At 44.9% G+C, this 27275-nt stretch overlaps 1 protein-coding gene across 5 annotated transcripts in view; it reads left to right on the top strand.

The window, feature by feature from the left end:
* The window catches only part of TAF1 (TATA-box binding protein associated factor 1), a 596267-nt gene that overhangs the window by 140909 nt on the left and 428083 nt on the right, over positions 1-27275 (top strand). For 4 of the 5 annotated variants that reach the window (XM_033945528.1, XM_033945526.1, XM_033945527.1 and 1 more), the window contains one exon: positions 15266-15382. The exons of the other annotated variant lie outside the window; for it this stretch is intronic. In XM_033945528.1, the coding sequence (XP_033801419.1) occupies positions 15266-15382 (117 nt within the window). The remainder of the gene's footprint in view (positions 1-15265; positions 15383-27275) is intronic. 5 annotated transcript variants of the gene reach the window in all.

The raw sequence follows: 27275 nt of genomic DNA, 5'->3' as shown, positions 1-27275 counted from the left end.
AAATCTTTTCCAGAGAAAGGAAAATGGTAAAACCAGAGGACATAATTTGAGGTTGAGGGGTGGTAGATTCAGGGGCAATGTTAGGAAATTCTACTTTACGGAGAGGGTAGTGGATGCCTGGAATGCGCTCCCGAGAGAGGTGGTGGAGAGTAAAACTGTGACTGAGTTCAAAGAAGCGTGGGATGAACACAGAGGATCTAGAATCGGAAAATAATATTAAATATTGAACAAAGGCCAGTACTGGGCAGACTTGCACGATCTGTGTCTGTATATGGCCATTTGGTGGAGGATGGGCTGGGGAGGGCTTCAGTGGCTGGGAGGGTGTAGATGGGCTGGAGTAGGTTTTAATGGCAGTAGGAACCCAAGCACAGTAACGGGTAGAGCTTTGGATTCTTGCCCAGAAATAGCTAAGAAGAAGGTTGGGCAGATTGGATGGACCATTCGGGTCTTTGTCTGCCATCATCTACTATGTTACTATGGAATATTATAATCCTTGAAGGTTAGTACTACAACAGGAACTCACAGCAGCCATTATGATGACGGCTCTGCATGGGGCAGGAGTATAGGAAGATTGCTCCTGCACCGCTTCACTGCTAGACCACCAGGTAAGGTTCCTGGGACGCAGGAGGGAGGCGGGGATGGATCAGAGCCGGCCGAGAAGTTATTCGCAATTTTTCACACTTCACAGTTCGGCTTTGCACCTAACCCCCGCGAATACCGAGGGTGAATTGTACAGCCTAGCATTCTTCTGGCTACAGCCACCGCCTTATCACACTGTTTAGATGCCTTTAGTTCCTTAGAAACAATCACCCCAAGGTCCCTCTCTCCATCTGTGCTTATCAGCCTCTCACCTCCCAGCACATACGGTTCCCTCGGATTTTTACACCCCAAATGAATCACTATGCACTTCTTCGCATTGAATTTTAATTGCCAGACGCTAGACCATTCTTCTAACTTTCGCAGATCCTTTTTTATGTTTTTCACTCCCTCTAAGGTGTCTACTTTGTTACAAATCTTGGTATCATCTGCAAAAAGGCTAACCTTACCTTCTAACCCTTCAGCAATATCGCTCACAAACATATTGAACAAAATTGGTCCCAGTACCGAGCCTTGAGGCACGCCACTACCCATCTGATCATCCTCTGAACGAATTCCATTTACCACTACCCTCTGGCATCTGTCCTGGCCATTCCAAACCTCACAGTAAATTTTTTTAAAACACCCCCCCCCCCCATTCCTGTGGTCTGGTATCTCTCTCCTCTCCTTCCCACATTCTGGCATATATCTCTCCCATCTTTCCCTTTCATTTCCTAGTCTGGCATATCTCTCTCCTACCCTCCCACTTCCAGTGGTCCGACATCTCCCCTCCCTTCCTGCTTTCTGGCCCCCTCCCAGTCCAATATTTCTCCCTCTTTTTCCTCCACCAGGGCAACACTTGCACGCTTCCTGTCCTCTGGACCTCATTCCCTTTCCCAACCAACATCTCTCTCTGTCCCTCCATGAGTCCAACTTATCTTCTTCTCTTCTCCACCTCCATTGGCAACATGTCTCACTCTCTCTGTTCTTCTCTCATTCCCTCCCTTGCTGTAAAGAGAGAGAGAGAATGCCCATTTCTCCTTCTATCACCCCTCTCCAGCACCATGCCACATCTCTTCCTCCATCACTATGTCCAACATTCCTCCCCCTTGCATCCACCACCATATCCAACATTTCTCCCTCTCATCCTTCTCTTCCCCATGCATCTCTACCTCAATCCTCTCTATGCCCAACAATTTTCCTACATAACATAAACATAACTTTATTCTTCTATACCTCCATAACCAAACAATTTCTAGGCAGTTTACAGAAAAGAAGGCTGGACAATCAGCGAAATACAAATGGTTAAAAATACAAGAAGTTTCTTAAATATACTCAGTATAGAGTTTTACTAACAATAGTACCCACACTTAGGAAATGAATTTGCCAAATAACACTGACTTAATTTCTTTTCGAAATGCACCATAAGACAACATAGCTTCACTAATGCATTTACCCAGCCAGGACTGCTGTTTACATTACATTACATTACATTACAGATTTCTATTCCGCCATTACCTTTCGGTTCAAAGCGGATTACAAAATGAGTTATGGAAGAAGGGTTACAACGTTAGATCAGAGAAGGTTTCCAAGAGAGGGAAAAGTAGGATCTCAGGTTAGGGAGGGGATGGTAAGAGGGGGGTTAAGCTTTATCATGGAATTAACTTTATTAAGGGATTTCTTGAAGAGTATAGTTTTTATTTCCTTTCTGAACATCTTGTAGTCTGGGGTTGTTGTCAATAAGTTGGAGACTTGGTTGTCTATCTTCGCTGCCTGAGTGGCCAGTAGTCCGTTGTATAGTTTTTTCCGTTTTACTTCTTTGATTGGGGGGTAAGTGAATGGGGGGGGGGGTGTTTTTCTATGCCTGGTAGAGGTGGTTTGGATGAGGCGGTCGTTTAGGTAGGTTGGGCTGTCTCCATTTATAGTTTTAAATAGTATACAGTAGAGTCTTATCCAAAAAAGTCTTGTATCTTCAACCAGTAATTTTTAGATAAGCGAATAAATGTAAACTCCTAATTTTTCTCGTAGAGCTGTACAACACGAAATGTGATAAAAGATAAGTTGGGGCCAATCCCCAAATCAACTTAAAGCAGATACAAGAAAATTTGAATAGTACTCGTGCCTCCACCGGGAGCCAGTGCAACAACTGATAGTAAGGACTAATATGGTCATTTTTCTTCAATCCAAATATCAATCGGACCATCTCTTTCCCTCTCATTCACACACTCATGCCCAACAATTCTCCCTTCTATTGCCTCCCTCCCATGTCCCAAGTTAGTGCCCTCTCACTCACACCATCAATCGCACCATCTCTTTCCCTTTCACTCACACACTCATGCCCAACAATTCTCCCTTTCTATTCCCTCCCTCCTATATCCCAAGTTAGTGCCCTCTTCCTCCCTTCCTTCTGTGTCCTGAGTTTGTGCCCCCTCCCTGCCTTCGTCCCAAAATTGTGCCCTTTCCACATCACAAAGCACTCCTTCTCCCCTCCTTTCTCCCTTTGTCCCAGACCATGTGCCTTCTCTCCCTTACTTGCTCGCTCCAGGGCTGCACTCACTTCCTTCAGGGCCATCCAGTTGGGTTGCTCCTTCTGCCTTCAGTGGCACTTGTTGCAAGAATATGCGGGCAGCGGCTCTTACATGCTACATGGGCTGACCCACAAGCCTTCCCTTTGACATCAGCTCTGATGTCGGAGAGAAGGCTTTTGAGTCAGCCACTTGCAGCGTGAAAGAGCTGCTGATGCATTCCTGCAACAAGTGTCACTGAAGGCAGGAAGGAACATCCCTCCTGGTAGGAGGTAACTAGGATCCCCCGCTGACCCAGAAGGCTTCCATCCAATGTCAGCTGTGACATCGGAGGGAAGCCTTCTGGGTCGGCTTCGGTGAAAGGGGACGGGCAGGAAGGAGGGCATGGGATCCCCGGCAGCGGCTTCGGCAGAGGGAGGAGGGCAGGTAATAAGGACATAAGAACATAAGAATTGCCGCTGCTGGGTCAGATCAGTGGTCCATCGTGCCCAGCAGTCCGCTTACGCGGCGGCCCTCTGGTCAAAGACCAGATTGGGATTGGTGTGGAGTAAAGGGCATCAGCTGACCTGTATTTGTAGCAGGACCAGTAAAACATGAGAAATAATATTAAATGTTGATTTACAGAAGCCATTATGTTGTGAGACATTAATTGGTTGGACAGCAGAATATGTCAAACAACAAACAAAAAAGAGAACTGCAGAGGTGATGTACAAAATTCCAAGTCTTTAATCAATAAACAGTTTATATCCAAAAAATATGGTCCTCTTAGGGTTATAAAATGTATACCCTCAGCAGAAACCCTGGCCACCTTTTTCAACAACAAAATCATAGAGGTAAGAGCGACCATACCCTCACCCGCATCCAATTTCGAATTCCAAATCAGACCCCTTGGAAAAGAACCCAGAATAGACATGATCTGGAACCATTTCGAACCTCCTGATTGGCACCAATTTCTTACCCTTTTCAATAAATATACTCCTAGACGTATGTCCCTCCAAGACCCTGAAAACAGCCACACTAGATTTTAAAAAGGACCTATTCAATTGGATAACAACCACTCTCACAGAAGGAACATTCCTCGAAGAAATGGGACACATACTAATCACACCCATCCCAAAAGACCAAAAAATCTCTATAGCTTTGAAAACCAACTACAGACCCATAGCAAGCATCCCCCTATTTACCAAGATACTTGAAGGATTGGTCAATGCGGAGCTAGTGAAATATCTAGACAAATTCAACATACTAAACGAACACCAATCGAGATTCAGGAAAGACTTTAGCTCTGAGACAGTCCTGGCCTCGATCCTGAATCACCTATACAGCCTATTCAGCAAAGGAACAAGTGCCCTTATTCTACAACTAGACTTCAGCAGTGCTTTCGACCTAGTTGATCACGAAATAATGATACACTGCCTACATGCAATAGGAATCATGGGAAAAGCAAGGAACTGGATACAGGGCTTCCTAACAAAGAGATCATACCGAGTGGTTAATGGTGGGATATACTCAAACTCCTGGAGAAACCCCTCGGGAGTGCCACAGAGCTCACCACTCTCACCCACACTGTTCAACATTTACATATCATCCCTAGGGCACTTATTGCAAAGACTAAACTTGAACTACTACATATATGCAGATGACATTTCCATTTTAGTCCCAGTGAACACCATTACAAACGAAACCTCAAAATACATTTCTCATATTATTACATTACATTACATTAATGACTTCTATTCCGCTTGTACCTTGCAGTTCTAAGCGGATTACATCAAAAAGATAACTGGTCATTTCCAGGAAGAGGAATACAATTAAAGACGTTGGGCCTAATACATCAAAACGATAGCTGGACGTTTTCAGGAAGAGAAATACAATTAAAGGCGTTAGGTCTAAATCAAGTTTTAAAGGGAGGATACTAAGAGGGGGAGAGAGGGGAAAAGAGAGGGGGTTAGGAAATTAGGATGAATTTCTTGAATAGTATGGTTTTGATTTCTTTTCGAAAAGCTTTGAGGTCAGTTGAAGCTGTCAGTAGGTTGGTGATGGAGGGGTCCAATTTAGCTGCATGTGTTGCAAGTAAGTTGTCGTACATCTTTTTGCGTTTAGTTCCTTTAAAAGGGGGGGGTAGGAGAAATAGGACTGGGTTCTCCTCTGTCTGGAAGAGAGGTTCCTATTTAGGCGGTTGTTTAGGTGGGAGGGTGCCGTTCCGTTTAATGTTTTGAATAATATGCAGTATAATTTGAATTGGATGCGGGCTTGTATTGGAAGCCAGTGTGAATCTAGGAAGGCTTTGGTGATGTGGTCAAATTTTCCAAGGGAATAGATCAGTCTAAGGGCAGTGTTCTGGACGGTCTGTAGTTGTTTTATTAGGTATGTGGGACATGGAAGGTAGAGGATATTGCAATAGTCCATTAGACTTAGGACTAGGGATTGAACTATGAGTCTGTATTGTTCTTTGCCAAAGAATTTTCTAATTTTGCGAAGGTTGCGCATGGTAAAGAATGCTTTTTGTGTGATTTTGTTGATTTGCATCTGAAGAGTGCAACATCTGTCTACTGTTACCCCAAGGAGTTTGAGGGCAGGCTGTATAGGATATTTGGTGGTTTTTATTTCTAGTTCAGTTATAGAAGGGGTTTTGCCCTTTTCAAGCAGTAGAAATTTAGTTTTGTCTGGGTTGAGCTTCAGTTTGTGATCTGTCATCCATTTTTCCACTGTTTCTAGAGTTTTTACCAGGTTATCTGTTGTAGTGGGGTCTTGTGAGTCAAAGGGGAGGTTATATCGTCTGCATAGCTGAATGAGGTTACTTCGAGTTTGTCTAATAGGGTACCAAGGGAGGAAATGAAGAGATTGAAGAGCATGGGTGACAGTGGTGAGCCTTGAGGTACTCCGCAGGGATTGGTCCAGGGTTCCGATATGAGATCCTTTGTTTCTACTCTGTATGTTCTTGTTTTGAGGAATCCTTGGAACCAGTTGTATACTCCGCCTGAGATCCCTATTGCTTCTAATATCTGAAGAAGTATAGTGTGGTCAACCAGGTCAAATGCGGTGGAGAGGTCAAGTTGAATTATCAGCATCCTTCTTCCTTTGCTAAGGTGCTGTCGGGCTATTTCTAGAAAGGAAACTAGCAGTGTCTCAGTGCTGTGGTTGGATCTGAACCCTGATTGAGTTGGGTGGAGTAGGTTGTGGTCTTCAAGGTAGTTGGTGAGGTATTGGGCAACCAGACCTTCAATTAGTTTAACATATAATGGAATTGAGGCGATGGGTCGGTAGTTGGAGGGGGTGTCAATTGGTCCTTTGAGATCTTTCAGTATTGGGGTGATTATGATTTCTCCTAGGTCTTGTGGGAATTGGCCTTCCGTGAGCGTTGTTTGGATCCATTGCAAGAGGCAAGCTCTAAATTTAGGGGAGGCATTTGTTAATAGATATGAGGGGCAATTATTCAGGTCTCATGACGTTCGACTGTATTTATTGTAGAGTCGGTTCAAGTCCCGCCATTGCACCTTTGTAAAGTTGGACCAGTACCTGTTGGCTACAGTGGCTTCATCTGTTGTAGGGTTTATTATGATCTCGTCTAGGAGGGTCGGTGAGTTGGTGAAGGAGGCTCTTATTGTGGCGATCTTGTTCTTGAAGTGGTCCGCTAGTTGGGTTGCCGTTGGAGGGTGGATTCCTTGAGTGGCTAGGAATGGCTGAGTGTCGGTGAGGTTCTTCACAAGTTGGAAGAGTTTCTTTGTGTCTATGGATTCTGTGCCGATTAGTTTGGAGTAATAAGCTCTTCGTTTTTCCTTAAGTTTGACCTTGTATTGTTTTATTAGGTTTCTCCAAGCTACTTTGGTTAGTTCTTGGTTCTTTTTTTGCCATACTCTTTCGAGTTGTCTGCAGTGTCTTTTTAGTTGAAGAAGTTCCATGTCAAACCATTTGTCTGAGGATCTGCAGAGTTTGTGTTTTGTCTTTTCTGGGGCTAGTTCATTCAGGGTTGTTTCGCTCAGGGAGTGCCACTGGCGAATGAATACATTGTGGTCTATGGAGGCGATTGAGGGGTCTACTGTGGTCCAGAATGTAGAGGGGTCGATTTTTGGTCGGGTTTTGAAGGAGGTTTTGTGGTTTTCGTGTTTGCTTGTGCTTTGTGTCCAGTTGATGTTGAAGGTGAATTTGAAGTGGTCTGACCAGAGGGAGGGGTGCCAGGCCCCATTGGAGATATGAATGTTAGGTGTATGGGGGTGTTGGGCCATGTAAGCTGCAATATTGAGTGGTGGCCTTTTTCGTGTGTGGGTTGAGGATATAGAATTTGGTAGGAGAGTGCATTGAGGTATGAGATTATGCCTTCAGCTTGTTTGGAGGAGCTGTCTTCTAGGTGGAGATTTATGTCGCCGAGGAGCAGGTTGTGTGTTGAGGTTAATGAGTTCCGGAAGATGAAATCTTCGAGATCATGTTTTGTGGTGTTCCATTTTCCTGGAGCTATGTAACAGAGGATGCAAGTTAGGGTGTCTTTGAGAGAGTTACTGGAGAGTTGGCAGGCAAGCAGGTCTGATTGGGGGGTGGAGTGTTTGTCTAGAACTGTAATGGTAATGTTGTTTTTTACTAGGATGGCCAGACCGCCCCCTCGCTTTTTTTCTCGGCAGACTAATTCAAGTTTGTATCCCTTAGGGCAGAATTCTGTAATGCTAGGGTCCGATTCGGAGGATAGCCAGATTTCGGATAGGAAAATGCAGCCTAACTGTTCTTTTACTATCCAGTCTTTTAATAGGTCTGCCTTTGGGCTGATTGATCTTATGTTCATGTACGCGCAGGGGATTGTGATATGATTCTTGTGGATGTTGGGAATAAGTTGTGGATGGAGGAGGTTCTTGGATGTGTGTGGGAGTTTGTGACCTGGCTTCTTTGTGTTGTGGGGTGGTTTTCGTTCCCTTGTGGGTGGGATGCTTTCTAGTGTGGTTGTTGTGCATTCTATCAGATTTCCTGTCTGGTGAAGTTTCTTGTGTGGATGTGTCTGTCTGTATGTTGTTGTCACTATTGGAATTGGTGAAAAGTGGTGGCCTGCTGTTTTCCAGCTTGTTGAGAGTAGGGAGAGCAATAATAGGATGCATAGGAGTTTGGTAGAGGAGGGTGCCATGTTGCTGAGTAAGGGTGAAGGCTTGGGTCAAGGGATCAGGAGTAGAAACTTGGGGGACTAAAAAAGTCTTCTCTCCCGGCAGGCAGTGGGGAGGAGTCGGAGCGGGCTCGCTAGACCTGCAGGCAGGTCCGATGGTCGTCCTCTGTCTCCGGCGGCGTGGGCTGGGATCACTCAGGGTCTCACCGAAACTCGGTGAGACTTGCTGGCTGCAAAAGTCTCCTCTCCCGGCAGGCAGTGGGGAGGAGTCGGAGCGGGCTCGCTAGACCTGCAGGCATGTCCGATGGTCGTCCTCTGTCTCCGGCGGCGTGGGCTGGGATCACTCAGGGTCTCACCGAAACTCGGTGAGACTTGCTGGCTGAAATAGAACATTGGACAGAAATAGAACATTGGACAATCAACTTCAAACTGAAACTTAACACAGAAAAAAACAAAAATCTTCCTCGCAAGCCCTACAGATAAAATCACCAACACAATGTTACGTATAAAAGACCACGATTACCCGATTACTAATACAATAAAAATACTGGGAGTCACATTAGACACACACCTGACAATGGTCGAACACACGAATATAGTGGTAAAAAAATGTTTCCTGATATTATGGAAATTAAAGACCATCAAGAAATACTTTGACCCATTATCATTTAGAATACTAGTGCAATCACTAGTGCTTTCTACTCTGGACTATTGCAATATCGTTTACATGGGTATACCTAAAAAAACTGAGAAAACTCAGAATTATTCAGATTAAAAAAGAGTGACCATGTCACCCCCTACTACAAAGTACTGCACTGGCTGTCAGTAGAGGCACAAATAATTTTCAAGTTCTCCTGCATTTGTTTCAAACTAATTTGGGGCCTAACTCCGACGTACTTGTTACCTCACTTCATATTTTACAGCCCTACAAGACAAACCAGAAACCGATATCTCTTTGAACACCCAAGCATCACCAATTGTAAATATAAAACTTTTCTGGATAGAACTTTCGCATACCAAGCAAACAAACAACAACACTGGCTAGACAAATACATTAATAAAGCTAGACTGACCTACAATGCTTTTAGAAAACTCATAAAAACTGCCTTATTCGACAGATATATCACCTAAACAGAATCTCCACCGAACACTCCTTTCTTTTCTCGTTCCCAAATTACCCCTCCCCCCCCTCTGAAATCCTTTTCAAACCCCTTCCCCCCCCTCTGAAATCCTAATCAAACCGTATTTTGCAATCTGGGACATGTCTTCTAAAATGTCTCCCTGAAAATCTCTTAAACTATATATTGTAATTTTCGATGTATTTTTTGTTAATTCGCGACCTTTTTCCTAACAGGTCCTCTCGAAAATGTCTTAGCGCACTGTATACTATATACTGTATACTTTCTCATTCTTAAAGTTTGATGTACTCTGTATCTCTTCTAACTATATGCATATTGTAATTCGCTGAATGTCCAGCTATCTTGAATGTAAACTGCCTAGAAGTCGCAAGATTGTGGCGGTATAGAAAAATAAAGTTATTATTATTATTATAAACCGGGACCCTATGGTTCAGCATATCATCCCTATCTACTGGAAAATATATTATCAAGGTAAAGACCTAATCTCTTTTTAAGAAAGCATGGGACAGGTATGCTGGATCTCTTCAGGGGCGGCAGAGATAGCAGCTGATGTGGATGGTCCGACTGGATGGGCCATATACCTTTATCTGCTGTCATTTTCTAAGTTTGCAACCATATTAGATAACTTACACTCCTTGTTTAGTAGAGGCCTCAATGCCCTGATTATGCAATTTGATATGAGTTCCGCCTTTGACTTAGTAGACCATGGGAAATTGCTACAATGCTTAGATGCAATTGGTATCAGAGGAGAGGTGTTAGACTGGTTCCGAGGCTTCCTTATATCCTGCACCTATCTAGTTCATTTTGATTGCAATCTCTCGGACATCTGGAATAACCCATCTGGCGTCCCACAGGGGTCACCACTATCCTCATTACTTTTCAATGTTTACATGTCAACATTAGGTGCACAACTGTCCCAACTAGGAATGAAATTATTCAGTTATGCAGACGACTTTACGATCATCATCCCATTTGCCACTTCTCTCTCAGAAGTTACTCCCACAGCACAGAAGCACTAAACTCGATGGAACAATGGATGACTGAATTTAGACTGAAGCTCAATTCAGAAAAAACAAAATTCTTCATAGCTTCGCCACACCCACTAGATACTAAAACTCCACTATGCATCAACAATCTTAGTTACCCCATTTAATCCACTCTGAAGGTTCTGGGTGTAACGCTGGACCAGGGCATAACCATGAAAGACCAGGTAGACTCTTTGGTCAAAAAAGTTTTTTTTACTCTCTGGAAGCTTCGGTCCATTAGAACATATTTTGACGCACCATCATTTACAATCCTGGTACAATCCCTCATACTGAGCCAACTGGATTACTGCAATATCGCCTATCTGGCAATTTCCCAGAAGAATATGCGGCGATTGCAACTGGTGCAGAATGCAGCAGTCAGGCTGATCTTCGGGTTGAAGAAGTTCGATCACATAACTCCCTCCTACCGATTCCTGCATTGGCTGCCGATGGGGGCGTGTGTGAGGTTTAAGTTCGGCTGCTTTTGCTTCAAGGTTCTATTCGGTCTAGCCCCCAAATACATAACTGACCTATTCTCCTTTTCAACCAATAGACATAAAAGAAGCTCAAACTTGAATTTTGTTTCCTCCCCGGTTAGGGGATGTAAATTCAGAATTCATCACCAACATCTTCTCTCTTATCAAGCATCATTATGGGGCAACAAACTGCTTACACTTGCCAATACATATAGGGAATTTAGGAGACAACTGAAAACATATCTGTTCCTAAAGTACATAGGAAACTGATTCGCACAATCTCTCTCTCAATACCAGATCTCTAGAACTGCTAAACAATAGATATTAACTATGTCAATTCTACTCAATTTGTAACATTTTTTATAATCATTGTAAACTGCATAGAACTTCACAGTCCTGCGGTTATTATTATTATTGTTGTTTCTTTGTTTCATTCTACCTAGAACTGCCTTTTTCTGGCTTGTACTTCACTGGGAGACTCTTCCCTATATTCACCACCTTTCATGTGAAGAAATATTTCCTTGTATTGCTGTTTTGGGCTTCAGTCTCAGATTTGATGCTCTTAATCTGCCTTGGCATCATCCCAGGAACTTTCCATTTGGACCTTGCTAGGTTCTTGTGACCTGGATTGGCCACTGTTAGTCTATTAGCATCCAAACTGATACTGGACTTGATGGGCCTTTGGTCTGTCCAAGTATGGCAGATGTATGTACTTATCTTACATCTCTTCCAGCTCCCTTAGCCCAGTCATAGCAGCTCTAACTCTTAACTGCCTTTGGACTAGGATACCTCAATAATTTTGTTGAATACTCTTAATTTTGATTGCTCTATTATGTAAATACAGCAGTTATCATAATACAGCTGTAAGTTTTACAGTTGTGTTATGATCATAGCAAAGTAATTTAATTGAATGTTTTTATGAGGGTAATTTTATAACAGACCATCCAACCTGCATTGCCGGATATACATACATTTTTGCAATATATAGAAGCAACACCAGCTTTAAAAGGGAAAGTAAGCAAATACGGTGCTATTTTAAAATTATCCCTTGGAAAGTATCTGCACACATTTACTCCTGCACGTATGGGGTCAGGTTGCGGCATGGGGAGCGATTAGCGAGGGCAAGCAAGGGAAGGAAGCACAATCTGCAATAGATTTCTACCACTGCATTCTAGCCTCTTGATGATTCTCTTCAACTTCATCCCCAGTGTCTCATATCATGACACTGATGACACTCATATCGAGATGACCCGTAGAGTGCTTGAGGAACTGGTCCTGATCATTTTCTTTGCGAGTCATTCTTAAACCAAAGTTCAACCCAGAGCAAAGGTACAATAGCTTACAATAATTACAGGCATATCAGAAAATGTTGCCTGTTTGCTGATGAGACAAAGATATCTGAGAAAGTAGAGAAGTGATCTATAAAAGCTCCAAGCTTCTCAGTTAAAATGATTATGAACTTGTCTTATCAAACATTTAGAAAATCTCTGAAGATTTTCTTATTTGATAAATTTGTTTGAGAATTATCAGTTATGTATTGAACATGTATATTTTTCTCTACTTTTGTCAGATTCTCTTAATGTAAACCGCTCTGAACTGTTAAGGTTTTGCGGGTTAGAAATAAAATGTTATTATTATTATTATTGGTATGCAGACATCCAAGGAAGAAGTACACGTTGTGAGATAAAGAGCTCATATGCACTGACCAATGGAGGGACTTCACAGTTATAGTATCTGATGATCTAAAGGTAGTGAAACTTTGTGACTAGGTGGTGGTCAGAGCCAGGAGGATGCTAAGGTGAAAAGGAGATGATAATTAACCAGCATAAAAAAAAGAAATAAAGATAATGTCTCTGTAGAGGTTGGTGAGAGTGTGTTTGATTTTGGAGGCCATATCTTAGAAGAGGTAGAGATAGTCTAGAAGTGATTCATTAAAAAAATGGAGCACAGTGGTAAAAGGTTCCGCACCAAAAGCCAAGAACCTGAGACTGAAGAATTTAAATGTAAATATCCTAGAGGAGAACAGAGATGGGAGGATATAAGAAAGATTTAAAGATGAATGATATTAATGTCCTTTTGAACGGAAAGGAAGTTTTAGGTCTTAATGTAAAACTCTGACAGAGAACATTTGGTAGATGTCTTAAATACTGTTCCAGAGGAAAAGTTGGAGAAAAACCAGTAATGGAATTCCAAAAAGCCTGAGAATAACCATCGTGAACCCATAGCAGCAAGAAGTTGGACATAATGAAAATAAGGGGTAATGTGCATGGAATGGCAGTCGCAACCCTAAATAGATGAGGATTGTATCAGGACTTTCAGTAACATGGGAGTACTTGCATAGCAGATACAACCCTGGCCATTTGTAAATCACCTTTCTGTGACAAACTGGGCATTTTCAGCAGCACTTAACCAGTTAGTACCCAAGCTGAAACTGGCTATTTTGTGGGCATTACAGGGGTTAAATGCTGATATCTTCATGAAATTTCTTTCTAATATCTATGTCTCTGTAGCAATTGTAATATTATGTGAGTCGCAAAGATTCCTAGCTGACATTGATATGGTATGGTATATTAAGATAATTGCATAAGTAGAACCGCATAAAACGTAGTGCTGTCTTTTTGTGGTTCTTCCTAGCCACTTAAGTGTTAGTTTAGTTTTAGCCGGCATCCCTTGTCTACCTGGAAATTCAATGCTGGAGCCCAGACATGGCCCAGTATTGCATTTCCGGGTATAATGCCAGTGGCAGTCAGCAAAACACTGATTGCTGCCAGATGACTATTGGGCTCTTTGTGTTTCTCCATCTCCAAGTACATCGTTTGTTTAATGAGTGATAAAATAAAATTGGACTCTGCTTTCTATACATTGTCAGTGTTTTTGTAGGTAGTATGTCTGACACCATTTTTTTTGTCTCAAAGAGGTCAGATTGAATTTTTTGATTGGGTGACCAGAGAGCTGGATCGAGGACATATGCTAGATGTAATTTACTTGGATTTCAGCAAAGCCTTTGATACAGTTCCTCATAGGAGGCTGTTGAACAAACTTGAAGGGCTGAAGTTAGGACCCAAAGTGGTGAACTGGGTCAGAAACTGGCTGTCAGACAGACGCCAGAGGGTGGTGGTTAATGGAAGTCGCTCGAAGGAAGGAAAGGTGACTAGTGGAGTCCCTTAGGGTTCGGTGCTGGGGCCAATCCTGTTCAATATGTTTGTGAGTGACATTGCTGAAGGGTTAGAAGGAAAAGTATGCCTTTTTGCAGATTATACCAAGCTTTATAACAGAGTAGACACCGAAGAGGGAGTGGAAAATATGAAAAAGGATCTGCAAAAGTTAGAGGAATGGTCTAATGCCTGGCAACTAAAATTCAATGCAAAGAAATGCAGAGTAATGCATTTGGGGATTAATAATAGGAAGGAACCGTATATGCTGGGAGGAGAGAAGCTGATATGCACGGACGGAGAGAGGGACCTTGGGGTTATAGTGTCCGAAGATTTAAAGGCGAAAAAACAGTGTGACAAGGCAGTGGCTGCTGCCAGAAGGATGCTGGGCTGTATAAAGAGAGGCGTAGTCAGTAGAAGGAAGAAGGTGTTGATGCCCCTGTACAGGTCATTAGTAAGGCCCCACTTGGTGTATTGTGTTCAGTTTTGGAGACCATATCTGGTGAAAGACATAAGAAGACTTGAGGCGGTCCAGAGGAGGGCGACGAAAATGATAGGAGGCTTGCGCCTGAAGACGTAAGAGGAGAGACTGGAAGCCCTGAATATGTATACCCTAGAGGAAAGGAGAGACAGGGGAGATATGATTCAGACGTTCAAATACTTGAAGGGTATTAACGTAGAACAAAATCTTTTCCAGAGAAAGAAAATGGTAAAACCAGAGGACATAATTTGAGGGGTGGTAGATTCAGGGACAATGTTAGGAAATTCTACTTTACGGAGAGGGTAGTGGATGCTTGGAATGCGCTCCCGAGAGAGGTGGTGGAGAGTAAAACTGTGATTGAGTTCAAAGAAGCGTGGGATGAACACCGAAGCTTTAGAATCAGAAAATAATATTAAATATTGAACTAGGCCAGTTACTGGGCAGACTTGCAAGGTCTGTGTCTGTGTATGGCCATTTGGTGGAGGATGGGCTGGGGAGGGCTTCAATGGCTGGGAGGGTGTAGATGGGCTGGAGTAAGTCTTAACAGAGATTTCGGCAGTTGGAACCCAAGCACAGTACCGGGTAAAGCTTTGGATTCTTGCCCAGAAATAGCTAAGAAGAAAAAAAATAAAAAAATAAAAAAATTTAAATTGAATCAGGTTGGGCAGACTGGATGGACCATTTGGGTCTTTATCTGCCGTCATCTACTATGTTACTATGTTATGTTAGATATGTTTATGGGTGGCTATGATTTCTCTGATATCATTATCTTTTGAGTCAGTTACTGTGATTTTATTTTTGTCTGAAGGGCTGAACCGTGGTGGAGCTTTGGTTAATTTGCCAATTCCACTAGTGCAGAAATCAAGTGTGCCAGGAGCTTTGAATACTGTGAAAGGAAAGGATAAACACACACTGGAACAGCAAGGTAATGGTGAAAATCTGTATTCTAATTTTAACAGAAATTAGGAATTTGCAAATAACATCTATCTTGTTATGAGTAGGACACTTTCTATCTTCAGGCTATGATAAACATCCTGTTAAATTTCTATACCCATATTTTGAGTGCAGGAAATCTGTCCCACAAAGATTCTAAAGGATCATTGTGGCTTCTTGTATAATGAGACCTATGACTAAAAGATATAGCCCATAAATGATACCATTTTAGAATGCTATTGCATTGTTGACAATAGAAGATGGTCTTCACAGAAGCATTTGACATTGAGCTAGAGCTGATGATGGAAACTCACCATGAATGAAACCTAGTGTAGTGCCAGCAAACCCTTAAAAGAGGAAGAAGCTGCTACACGGTTGAGTCACATTATTATGACCACCTGCTAATATCCAGAATAACCACCTCTGGCAGCATGGACAGCAGCCAGACGCCGTGAGAGTGACTCGGTAAGATGTTGGATGGTTGCTAGAAGTATTTGGAACCATGCTGACTGCAGTGCATCTAGCAGTTGCTGATGGGTGCATGGTGATGGATCCAATCGTCAAACATATTGATTGAGGTAGTTCCAAATGTCCTCGATTGGGTTAAGGTTTGGAGAATTCGGAGGCCAGGGAAGTAGCTGGGTGGTTGTGCTCTGTGAACCACTTGCAAACAATTCTGGTGGTCGCATTGTCCTGTTGAAAGATCCCATCAGCCATAGGGTGTACTTAATCAGCAAGGATAGAGAGGTACCCAAATCAGTTGTGAGTGCCTTTCAGCTTATTTATGTCCAACAGTGGTTGCTGGGTGTTTGTTCTCAGTGTTTTCACGCCTGACGCATCAACATCCGTCTGTCTGATGGAGCTCAAAATGTGACTTATCGGAGAAAGCAACCCTCTGCCAGTTGGTGCAAGTCCAATGTTGGTACTTCTGTACAAACTGCAGCTGTTTTTAGCTATGAACTCTCATGAGCATGGGTGCAGTCTTCAGCCTTCTGCTCTGGAGCCCCATTCATAAGGGTTCACTGTATGGTCATTTTGAACACACATCTGGAAGCCCCCTGATTTGTTTGGATGGTGAGTTGCTCCATGGTAGTGTGCTGATCAGCCCATACCAACCTGCGCAGCCGACGTTCACCTCTTGCATCGATGGCTTGTATTGCCCCACAGTTACATAAGAACATAAGAATTGCCGCTGTTGGGTCAGACCAGTGGTCCAACATGCCCAGCAGTCTGCTCACGCAGCGGCCCTTGGTCAAAGACCAGCGCCCTAACTGAGACTAGCCCTACCTGCGTATGTTCTGGTTCAGCAGGAACTTGTCTAACTTTGTCTTGAATCCCTGGAGGGTGTTTTCCCCTACGACAGACTCCGGAAGAGTGTTCCAGTTTCTACCACTCTGAGTGAAGAAGAACTTTCTTACGTTTGTACGGAATCTATCCCCTCTCAATTTTAGAGAGTGCCCTCTCGTTCTCCCTACCTTGGAGAGGGTGAACAACCTGTCCTTATCTACTAAGTCTATTTCCTTCAGTACCTTGAATGTTTCAATCATGTCCCCTCTCAATCTCCTCTGTTCGAGGGAGAAAGGCCCAATTTCTCTAATCTTTCACTATACGGCAACTCCTCCAGCCTCTTAACCATCTTAGTCGCCCTTCTCTGGACCCTTTCAAGTAGCATCATGTCCTTCTTCATGTACGGTGACCAGTGCTGGACGCAGTACTCCAGGTGAGGGCGCACCATGGCCCAGTACAGCGGCATGATAACCTTCTCCAATCTGTTCGTGATCTCCTTCTTTATCATTCCTAGCATTTTTGCCGCCGCCACGCATTGCGTGGACGGCTTCATTGACTTGTCGATCATAACTCCCAAGTCTCTTTCCTGAGAGGTCTCTCCAAGTACCATCCCGGACATCCTGTATTCGTGCATGAGATTTTTGTTACCTACATGCATCACTTTACATTTATCCACGTTGAACCTCATCTGCCATGTTGATGCCCATTCCTCAAGCCTGGGTCATCGAAAAGGTTCCATTCATCCACTCATAGTACATTTTAACCACAGCAGCCACTGAACAGTTCACAAACTCCGCCTTTTCTGAAATGCTGATGCCCTTGACCTGGTAGCTGATGATCATGCCTTTTTTAATGTCTGATAAATTGCACTTTTTTCTCCGTGACAGCCACGGTTGCTATATTGGCAACTTGCTGGCATCCCACTTCATACGAGTACATGAATCCTTATGTGACACATGCATTCATTCATTGGCTGTGCATTCCTGACATCAGAGGTAGGCTGTGGTCATAATAATGTGGCTCAACTGTGCATTTTTGATGTTGCTATGTAGGCATGATTGGAATGAGATATACAGATCACATGGTTATCAGGATCCTTGCCTAGCTGGGATAAAAACTGCATTATTCTACTACATATACACAGGAGTCTGTGCTGTAGCTATTGATTCCCACTAAATGCGAATCTGTAGAAGTGTGTCACTTTAAGATCTTGAACTCTTCCCCTTCTGCAGTGGAGAACAGCTCCCTCTTCAGTTTTTTTTCCTTCTGCAAACAAACTCAGAAGGTGTGTTCTGATCTGCTTTGCTTCATTTTGTCATTTTCAGGCATTTATCTGTCTTTTGTTTTTTTTAGTTTCTTCGTGTCTTTGGTGCTCGGAAGTTCCCTTCTTGGGCTTACTACGCCAGGGAAAGGACACAGTCCCATGTGGGTGGATTGCTGTTCCCAGGCCAATCTCATTAAATACCTGTGGAGCCAGCCTGCTTTGTGTCCCTTCAGGATCTCTGGGTCTGTTCCCCTGGTAGCTGCTCGCCCACTGAGTTAATCAGGGGCTTAAGTGCAGGCTGTGGAATCCCTGTGCAACAACCCTCTGGGTATCGGGGAGCTGGCTTTGAAGTTTCTCCCCCTGTCGCTATGTGAGGAATTTCGGGGGTGGGAGTTAGTGGTCAAGGTCTGTCCGACTTGCAGCCAGATGATTTCCATTGACAGTCCAGTTCTGACATTATCTGAGACAGAAACCCTTTCCCTGCAGGCAGCTGCTACAAGCTGACAAGCACCAAAAGTCATCGTGAGTACTCCCATTATTCCCTATGGGGAAAATCGGGGGGGGGGGGGGGTCTGGAAATTTTATTTTTACTGTGACAACAGAGGCAATTTTCTTGCCTCTAGGAGATTCTGCCAATTTTCCTCCAGTTTCTCATCTCAGAGACCCTTTCAAGGGTCCAAACAGAGATTTGGCAGTTACAGGTGCCAGCACCTCATGTGTTCCCACAGTGGCTCGGCCCCCAAGAAGCAAAAATGACACCAGGACAATGGCCGCCACTCCTTATATCGGTGGGTGGCTTTCAGCTTTCTGTAAGGAATGGGAACAGTTTTTGTCCAACCATTGGATTCTGGACATTATTCAAGAGGGGCACAAGATTGAGTTTCTCGGCCCCCCTCCAGATCTGTTCCTCAACTCCCCAGCCGGATTACCGGAGAAGGATGCCAGAGTCCGAGTGACAGTGTAATGACTCTTAGACATTCATGGCATAGAACCAGTTCCTGAAGAAAAGTCGGGCTCAGGCAGATACTCTTTATACTTCATTGTGCCCAAGAAAGGCACTGAAGATTGGAGGTCTAGTCTGGATTTGAAGTCAGTTAATGAGGCCCTAAAGGTCATCTGCTTTTGCATGGAGACGGCTCTGTCATAGTGGCAGTGGCTCCAGAAGAATTCCTTGCCTCTGGATTTGATGGAGGCGTATCTTCACATCCCTATCTTTCTTACCTAGACAATTGGCTGATCAGGATCCCCTCTCTGGGGGATGGTGTGCTTGGAGTTCAGCAGGTGGAGAAACTCCTGTAAAACCGAGGTTGGATAGTCAACTTCGGAAAGAGACACCTTTGTCTGACTCAGTGCTTGGAATATTTGGAAGTGTGATTTCAATGTCACAGGGCCATGTTTTTCTTCCCAAGCCACACAAACAGAAGCTCAGGAAGCAGATCCTGGAGGACTTGGCTCTTCTGAGCCCCACGGCCTGGCATTACTTTGAGGTGCTAGGCTTGATAGCAGCTTCTCTGGAGGTTGTTCCTTGGGTGAGAGCTCATCTGCACCCACTCCAGTATTCCCTTCTGTCAAGGTGGTCTCTGCAGTGCCACTCCCTTCAGATGCAGCTCCGCTGGACTGCGGAGGCAAAGTGCAGCTTGAGTTTGTGCCTTCTAGGGGAGGCCTTGTCAGAATCAACACGTGGGTGATTTATGACTGACACCAGCCTAAACAGCTGGGAGACTCTCGGCGATGGTCGCCTCACCCAGGGAGGGTGGTCCCCATTGGAAAGCAAGAGGTCCATATATCTTCTGGAACTGAGAGCCATTCTTTTGGCCTTGCTGGAGTCGCAGTCTTTCCTGTCAGGGTGTTTTCAGACATTGACTCTGCAATGACTTATGTGAACAGACAAGAAGGTACCAGAAGCACTTTCCTTAATTTGGAGGCAGAAATGTTATTCCAGTGGGTATAACGTCACCTGCAAGCTCTCTAAGCTGCCCATGTGGCAGGGGTAGAGAACATCCAGGCTGATTTTCTCAGAAGGCAGACTCTGGACCCGGGGGAGTTGTTTCTTTCCCAGAGGGTATTTTCTTTCATTGCTTAGAATTGGGGCAATCTAGACATGGATCTAATGGCCATAGCCAAGTTTGCTTCTACAGTCGAAGAGCCAAGTGGAGAAGTACTGGGCTAGATGCCCCAGTTCAGCCCTGGCCCACAGAACAGCTTCTCTGTGTTTTTCCGCCATGGGCTATGGTGGGTCAGATCATTAGCAGGATTGCAAACCATCAGGGGCTAGTGATTCTGATGGCTCTGGACTGGGACCATAAGCCTTGGTAAGTGGATTTGATGCATCTGCAGAGAGGCAGGTACCAGGGCTCTTCAGTCAAGACCTGGTTCCCATGGAGAATCCAGAATTCTTTGTTATAACGTATTCATATGTATGTGGTTTATACCTCTGTATCATTTCTAATATTATGTAAGCCGCAATGATTCCTAGTTGACATTTGCGAGATACAAGAATCAGTATGACATGGCATGGTATGGCATGGTTTCCAGACATTGCCCCCTTTTCCCATCCGTGTAGAGGTATTCAGTAATTTACTTACCTGAGGGCTTATACTCACCCAGGGGCTTTGATCACCCTGCCCCATTGCTTCTAGCTTAAAGCCCTCTTCAGTAGATCAGCCAGCCTGCCGCCGAAGACACAGCTTCCCTTCTTTGATAGATGCACACCATCCCTACTCAGCTGCCCTTGGAAAATCATCCTTTGGTCCAGGAAGCCAAAACGCTCTCGACGACACCATCCATGTAGCCATGCGTTCATCTCCAGGATGCGAGCTTCTCTGACACAGAGGATGGACGAGAATACTACCTGCACACTTTACTTCTTCACCTTCTCTCCCAGAGCCACAAAGTCACTTTTGATACTTTTGTAGGAGTATCTGGCACTATTGTTAGTGCCATTGGATAATAGTCATTAGGCTTGATGAATCTCAGTAAACTCTCCGTAACATCTTGGATTTTGGCACCAGGCAAACTGCATTCCTCTTGTGACATCATGTCTGGTCTGCAGGTGGATGCTTCTGTAGCTCTCAGAAGGGAATCACCACTACCACTACCTTACACCTCCTAGTCATCACAGATCTAGTAATTTTTGGGATTTCAAACTTTGGTCCTTCTTCTCCTTGGGATGCTTTTATCTCCTTCACTTCCAGGGCAGCATACTGGTTCTTCAGTTCAAGGGCTGGGGGAGTTGCATTACCAATCTTGCAGTGTTCTGTAATCTGAATCTATCTGTCTTCCCTCAGCACAGCCTCTTCTTCCCCACTGCTGGAAATCTTTGACACCTCATGAATCATTTCATTAGTATACCTCTAATTCTCTCGGATGCCACATAGGTGTTTAAACATCTCTATCATATCTCCCCTCTTTCCTCCAAAGATTGAGATCTTTAAGTCAGCCCTTATATGCCTTATGATGAAGACCACGCACCATTTTAATGGCATTCCTCTGGACTGACTCCATCCTTTTTATACTTTTTTGAAGGTGTGGACTCCAGAATTGTACACAGTATTCTAAATGAGGTCTCACTAAAGTCTTATACAGGGGCATCAATACCTCCTTTTTCCTACTGGCCATATCTCTCCCTATGCACCCTAACATCCTTCTAGATTTCACCGTCTCCTTTTCAATCTGTTTGGCCACCTTAAGATCATCACATACAATCACACCCAAGTCCCACTCTTCTGTCGTGCACATAAGTTCTTCACCCTCTAAACTAGGGATCTCAAAGTCCCTCCTTGAGGGCCGCAATCCAGTTGGGTTTTCAGGATTTCCCCAATGAATATGCATTGAAAGCAGTGCATGCATATTCATTGGGGAAATCCTGAAAACCCAACTGGATTGCGGTCCTCAAGAAGGGACTTCGAGACCCCTGCTCTAAATTGAACTGTACCGTTCCGTAGTATTTTTGAAGCCCAAATGCATGACCTTGCATTTCTTAGCATTAAATTTTAACTGCCAAATTTCAGACCGTTCTTCAAGCTTTGCTAGGTCTTTCTTCATGTTATTCACACCATCCGGGGGGGGAGGGGTGTGTGTCGGTCTATTTTATTGCAGATTTTGGTATCCGCAAAAAGGCAAATCTTACCTGACAGTCCTTCAGTAATATCACTTATAAAAATGTTAAAAAGAACAGGCCTATGAACAGAACCTTGAGGCACACCAGTGGTAACATCCCTTTCCTCAGAGCGATCTGCATTTCTTCTGCCTACATTGCCTGCGTGAAACAGCCTCCTATCTATCGCAGCATATTCGACAAGAGGTGTAGTGGCTTCCTGGGCGGAGTCCTGAGCTGTCTTGTCTGATGAAATCTGTAAAGCAGTTACTTGGGCTATGATACTTCACACTTTTATGAAGTTCTACAGAGTGGATGTTGCTGCTCGAGAGGATGCCGCTTTAGAGTCCTCAGTTCTGAGGGCTGGCCTTCTGTCTTTCCTTAGATGTCTGGCACTGCTTTCATACGTCAAGGGACAAGTGTGGATCAACCACAGTGGACGGTGCTTCTCACAGATGCCAGTCTCCTGTGTTGGGGAGCTTAGTGTCTAGGTCACTCAGCTCAGGGCACCTGGTCCACGGAGGAGGCGTCCTGGTCGATCAATGTTCTGGAGACCAGAGCCGTTCGTCTGGTGCTGTTAGCCTTCCGCTCCTTCTTGACAGGCAAGTCAGTCAGGATTCTGTCGGCAATGCCATGATGGTGACCTATGTCAATCGTCAGGGGGGCACCAAGAGCACTCAGGTGGTGCAGGAGGTGGCTGTGGTCATGGTCTGGGCAGTCTCACCTTCAGGACATCTTGGCCTCCCACATAGCTGGAGTGGAAAATTTTCAAGCGGACTTCCTCAGTTGTCACATTCTAGATCCCGGAGAGTGGTGTCTAAGTCATATGGCCTTTCAGTTGATAGTGCAGTCTTGGGGTCAGCCCCTCATGGACCTGAAGGCCACGAGTGTGAACGCCAAAACACCCTGTTTCTTCAGTCGTTGAAGAAACGGTCAAGCTGAGGGCCAATGGAGGGGCTGTTGTATATGTTCCCTCCATGTCCATTAGTGGGCAGAGTTCTTCTCTGCATTGTTCATCACCCGGGCCTAGTAGTTCTGGTGGCTCCGGATTGGCCCCGACATCCGTAGTTTGCAGATCTGGTGCGTCATCTGGTGTCGGAGCCTCTTTCGCCTGATATTCTGACTCAGGGCCCCATTCCCATGTTTGATCCGGGTTCCTTTTGTCTTACAGCTTGGCTCTTGAAAGGGAACGCCTAGGTAAGAAGGGGTATTCCGATAAAGTGATCTCCACCCTTTTGTGGATGGGGTCCCGGAGACTTTCCTCATCTCGGGCTTATGTGCGGATTTGGCGTATCTTTGAGGGCTGGTGCGGGGTGCGTGGAATAGTCTCTTTTTGCGCTTCCCTGCCTAACATCTTGGAGTATTTGCAGGATGGCCTGGATAGGAGCCTGGCTTGGTCTTCTCTCCAGGTTTAGTTGGAGGCTTTGTCAGCCTTTTGTGTGTTGTTAAGAGGTCAGCGGCTGACTGCTATTCCTGATGTCGTTCGCTTATTGCAGGTAGCCAAATTGCTCAAATCTCCCGTGTGGCCATCGGTTCCCTCTTGGGATTTGAATCTGGTCTGGGCTGGTGCACCCCCCTTTTGAGCCTTTGGGCGCCTGCTCATTGAAGGACCTTACTCTTAAGGCGGTCTTCTTGGTGGCTATTACTTCTGCTAGACGTGTTTCGGAGCTGCAGGCTCTCTCTTGCAGGTTTCCCATCCTGGAGTTTTCTAGGGAGCGGGTAGTGTTGAGGCCTGTCCCTTCCTTTCTGCCAAAGGTAGTTTCTCCTTTTCATGTCAATCAGGTGTTGGGTAGTCAGGAGGGTTCTTCTGAGCAGAAACAGTTGCACAAGCTAGATGTCTGTCGGGTTCTTCGCTCTTTGTCCTTTTTGCAGGTCCTCGTAAGGGGGATGGCGCTTCTAAGGCTACCATTGCACTTTGGGATCAAAGAGACTATTGTATCCGCATATCTTCTTCAGAAAAAGCCTGTTCCGGAATTTCTCAAGGCTCTTTCCACTCGGGGTCAGGCGGCGTCTTGGGTGGAGTCTTCACTAGTACCTCCAGTGGACATTTGTAAGGCTGCTGTATGGTCTTTCTTGCATTCCTTTGTTATATACTACCGTGTGGATGTTCAGGCGCGTCGGGATGTGGTGTTCGGTGAGCGTGTTCTGGTGTCAGCCCTTCGGGGGTCCCACCCATGATGGGGACTACTTTGGTATGTCCTGCTTGTAAGATGCCTATACTGGTCTGGATGGTTGCTAAAGAAGGAGAAATTAGGTTCTTACCTGCTAATTTACTTTCTTTTAGCCTCTCCAGACCAGTATAGAACCCAACCTGTCTATTGTTACTGTTGCACATGCAGATTTTGGTTTTTCTGTAGGTTCTAGTATTTTTCTAGGGCCAGGGAGAATTGAAGAATAGCGGCTGTGGCTTGGCTGGCATAGCTGGTGAACTGTGGGGACATTTTCTTGCTGGGATCTCTCCTTTGCATTTTCCAACAGCATTTGGGCATATTAGTTGTTACTCCTGTTCAGAGTCTGGTTTATTTCTATTTCCAGTTCTTAGTTCTGCTTGGCTATTCGGAAGACTGATAGGAATAGGGGACAGACCTTCAAGGGGGGGACAGGCCTTCAAAGGGGGGACAGGCCAGGGATGGTGGCATAGGCCTTCAGGGGGGACAGGCAAGCCTTCAGGGGGGACAGGCTTTTAAGGGGGGATAGGCCTTCAGGGATGGGGGGACAGGCCTTCAGGGGTGGGGTGCAGGCCTTTAAGGGGAAGTGCAGGCCTTCAGGTGGGACAGACCTTCAGGGGAAGGGGGCCTTGGTGTAAAAGTACACGGAGGGAGGGAGGGAAGGGGGGGTTCAAAGAGACATGCATATGCCGGACTTTGGTGGGGAAGAAATAATGGGTTTAAAAATAGAGGAGAGGGAGAGAGATGATGGACAATGGGATTTAGGGAGGGAAGGAACAGAAAGGGGAGAAGTTGGACACAAGGGATAGTGTACTGTTGAGGGAGGGATAGAGATACTGGATAGGAGGGTAGTTGGGAAAAGAAAGGGAGAGATGGTGGACCCTGGGGTGGTGTGGAAGGAGGGAGAGATGCTGGATGAAAGGGTAGTTAAGAAAAGGTGGATCTGGTGAGGGAGACGAAAAAAAGGAAAGATGCCAGACCTCCGGGGGAGGGAAGGGAAATGGAAGGAGAGGACAGAGATGGCAGATGGCTGGTTAGCACGGAGAAAGAAGGAGACCCTAGCAAGCAAGTTATCAGAAGACAACCAGAGCCTGGGACCAACAAGATTTGAATAATGACCAGACAAGAAAAGGTAGAAAAACTAATTTTATTTTCTGTTTTGTGATTACAATATGTCAGATTTGAAACTTGTATCCTGCCAAAGCTGGTGTTAGAACGCAAACGTGAGCTAGGATTTAACAAAGAGAGGAAAAGTCTTTTTTGTTTGTTTATTTTGTTTACACCACAGCGCCAGTGTGGTTAGGAGAAGGCAAAGGGGGTGAAGAGGCTATAAAATAAACCCACCAGGATGTTTGAAAAAACACCCAATTGGGTAGGAGAATCTAATCGAATCAAAATTTTTTTTTCCTGAATTGGGCAGCACTACTGCTATGACCTGAAACAGTCTGCCCTCTCTTCTCTCTACTTACTACGTGATCCTTCTCTGCTGATGAGAGATGGGCTGCAGTTCTTCTATCTGCTGTTGTTGCTTCTGCCTCCAGCACCATCTCTTTTACTAATTTCCCTGTTAAATTGAAATTGCACAGGGCTGGTGGGTCTCAAAAGACTCCTGGCCCCATGGTCCCCACTCTGTAGGAATGCCAATAAAGGAACAACAGCAACAAGCACTATATACCATATTTTTTGCTCCATAAGACACACTTTTTCCAACCCCAAAAAGAGGGGTGCGTCTTATGTAGTGAATACACCCCCCCCCCAGTGTTCTGATGCTACTTGTGGCTCCCCCCCCCGGCATTCTGCTGCTGTTCATGCCCCCACCCCTTGCTGCTGCTGCTGCTGTTGCTGTTCGCCGCCTTCTTACCCACTCGCCGCCGCAGGAAAGGAAGAGAAGGGCTGGCAGAAGGTCTGGGCCAGCCAGTCGCTGGCCCAGATATTTTCTCTAGTATCAGAACTGGCGCTGGGGTAAAGCTTGTGGGCCCTATTGCACGCTGCTGGCTCTTCTCTTCGTGGAGTTGCGCCAGCAGTGGGTGAGCGGCGCACCAGGGAGGAGGAATCATCATGGCAGGGAGAGAGGGAGGCAGACTTCGGTGCAGGAGGGAGGAAGGACAAAGGCTGGAAGGCGGGGAGGAAGCAAGAACTCGGGACATAGGAAGGAAGGAGAGAGGGAATAGAAAAAGAGAATTGTTGGGTCTGAGAAAGTAAGGAAGGAAAGAAAAATAAAGAAAGAACTATCTAGTGCAACCAGAAATCACCAGACAACAAAGGTAGGATTTCAATTTAGTGATCAAAATCTGTCTGCTGCAGTCTATTTTTCTAGGGGGCTGGGTTTAGAGGCATAGTTTGGTTCAGAATATTTTTTCTTGGTTTTTTCTCCTCTAAATCTAGAGTGCGTCTTATGGAGCAAAAAATACGGTATTTGCTTACCTGGTTTTCTTGCCAGCCAAAGATGATCTCAAGGGGAAATGATTGCTTATGAGGAAGGAGGTGAGAAGTTGATGATACTATGATGAGAGAGAGGCAGAAATATGATGATACCCAGGGGTAGGGAGGAAGTAGAAGCTGGTAATACAGAAGTATAGAGGCAATGGAGGGAAAAGCTATGAGTCCATAGGTTTAAATGGGGAAAGATGAAAAAATGATGATTCTGGGGGATGGGAGGGAAGGAAGGAAAGGAAAGGTGATGGCAGGAGACTGGAAGAGGAAGGAGGTAATGATGATGCTAGGGTGATGTTGGGAAGGGAAACTGATGATGCCAGGGAGTGGGACTGGTAGATGTTGATGTTGGAAGGTTGGTGGGGATGGTAATAATTCCAGAAGGATTGGGGAGAAGGAAGAGAAGGTGACTGTGCAATGCAGTTAATCCCCCTACTATGAATGTCACTGTACAGTATAGGACTGGATGGCTTACATCTGTGTAAGTGAGAAAAACCGGATTGTAGTCAAACGCTGCAGATCCTACATTGTTAAAGACATCTGCCCATCCACTTGAGGCCTGCTATTGTCCTGCTAGAGACCCAGTTAACCAGAATCCATATTTTGGAAAAAATGTTTTATGGTGTTTTGGGGGGAC

Source organism: Geotrypetes seraphini, chromosome 5 (genome assembly GCF_902459505.1).
Source record: "Geotrypetes seraphini chromosome 5, aGeoSer1.1, whole genome shotgun sequence".
NCBI lineage: Eukaryota > Metazoa > Chordata > Amphibia > Gymnophiona > Dermophiidae > Geotrypetes > Geotrypetes seraphini.
Note: the sequence above shows the minus strand (reverse complement) of the source record. Positions and strands in the feature narration are given on the sequence as shown.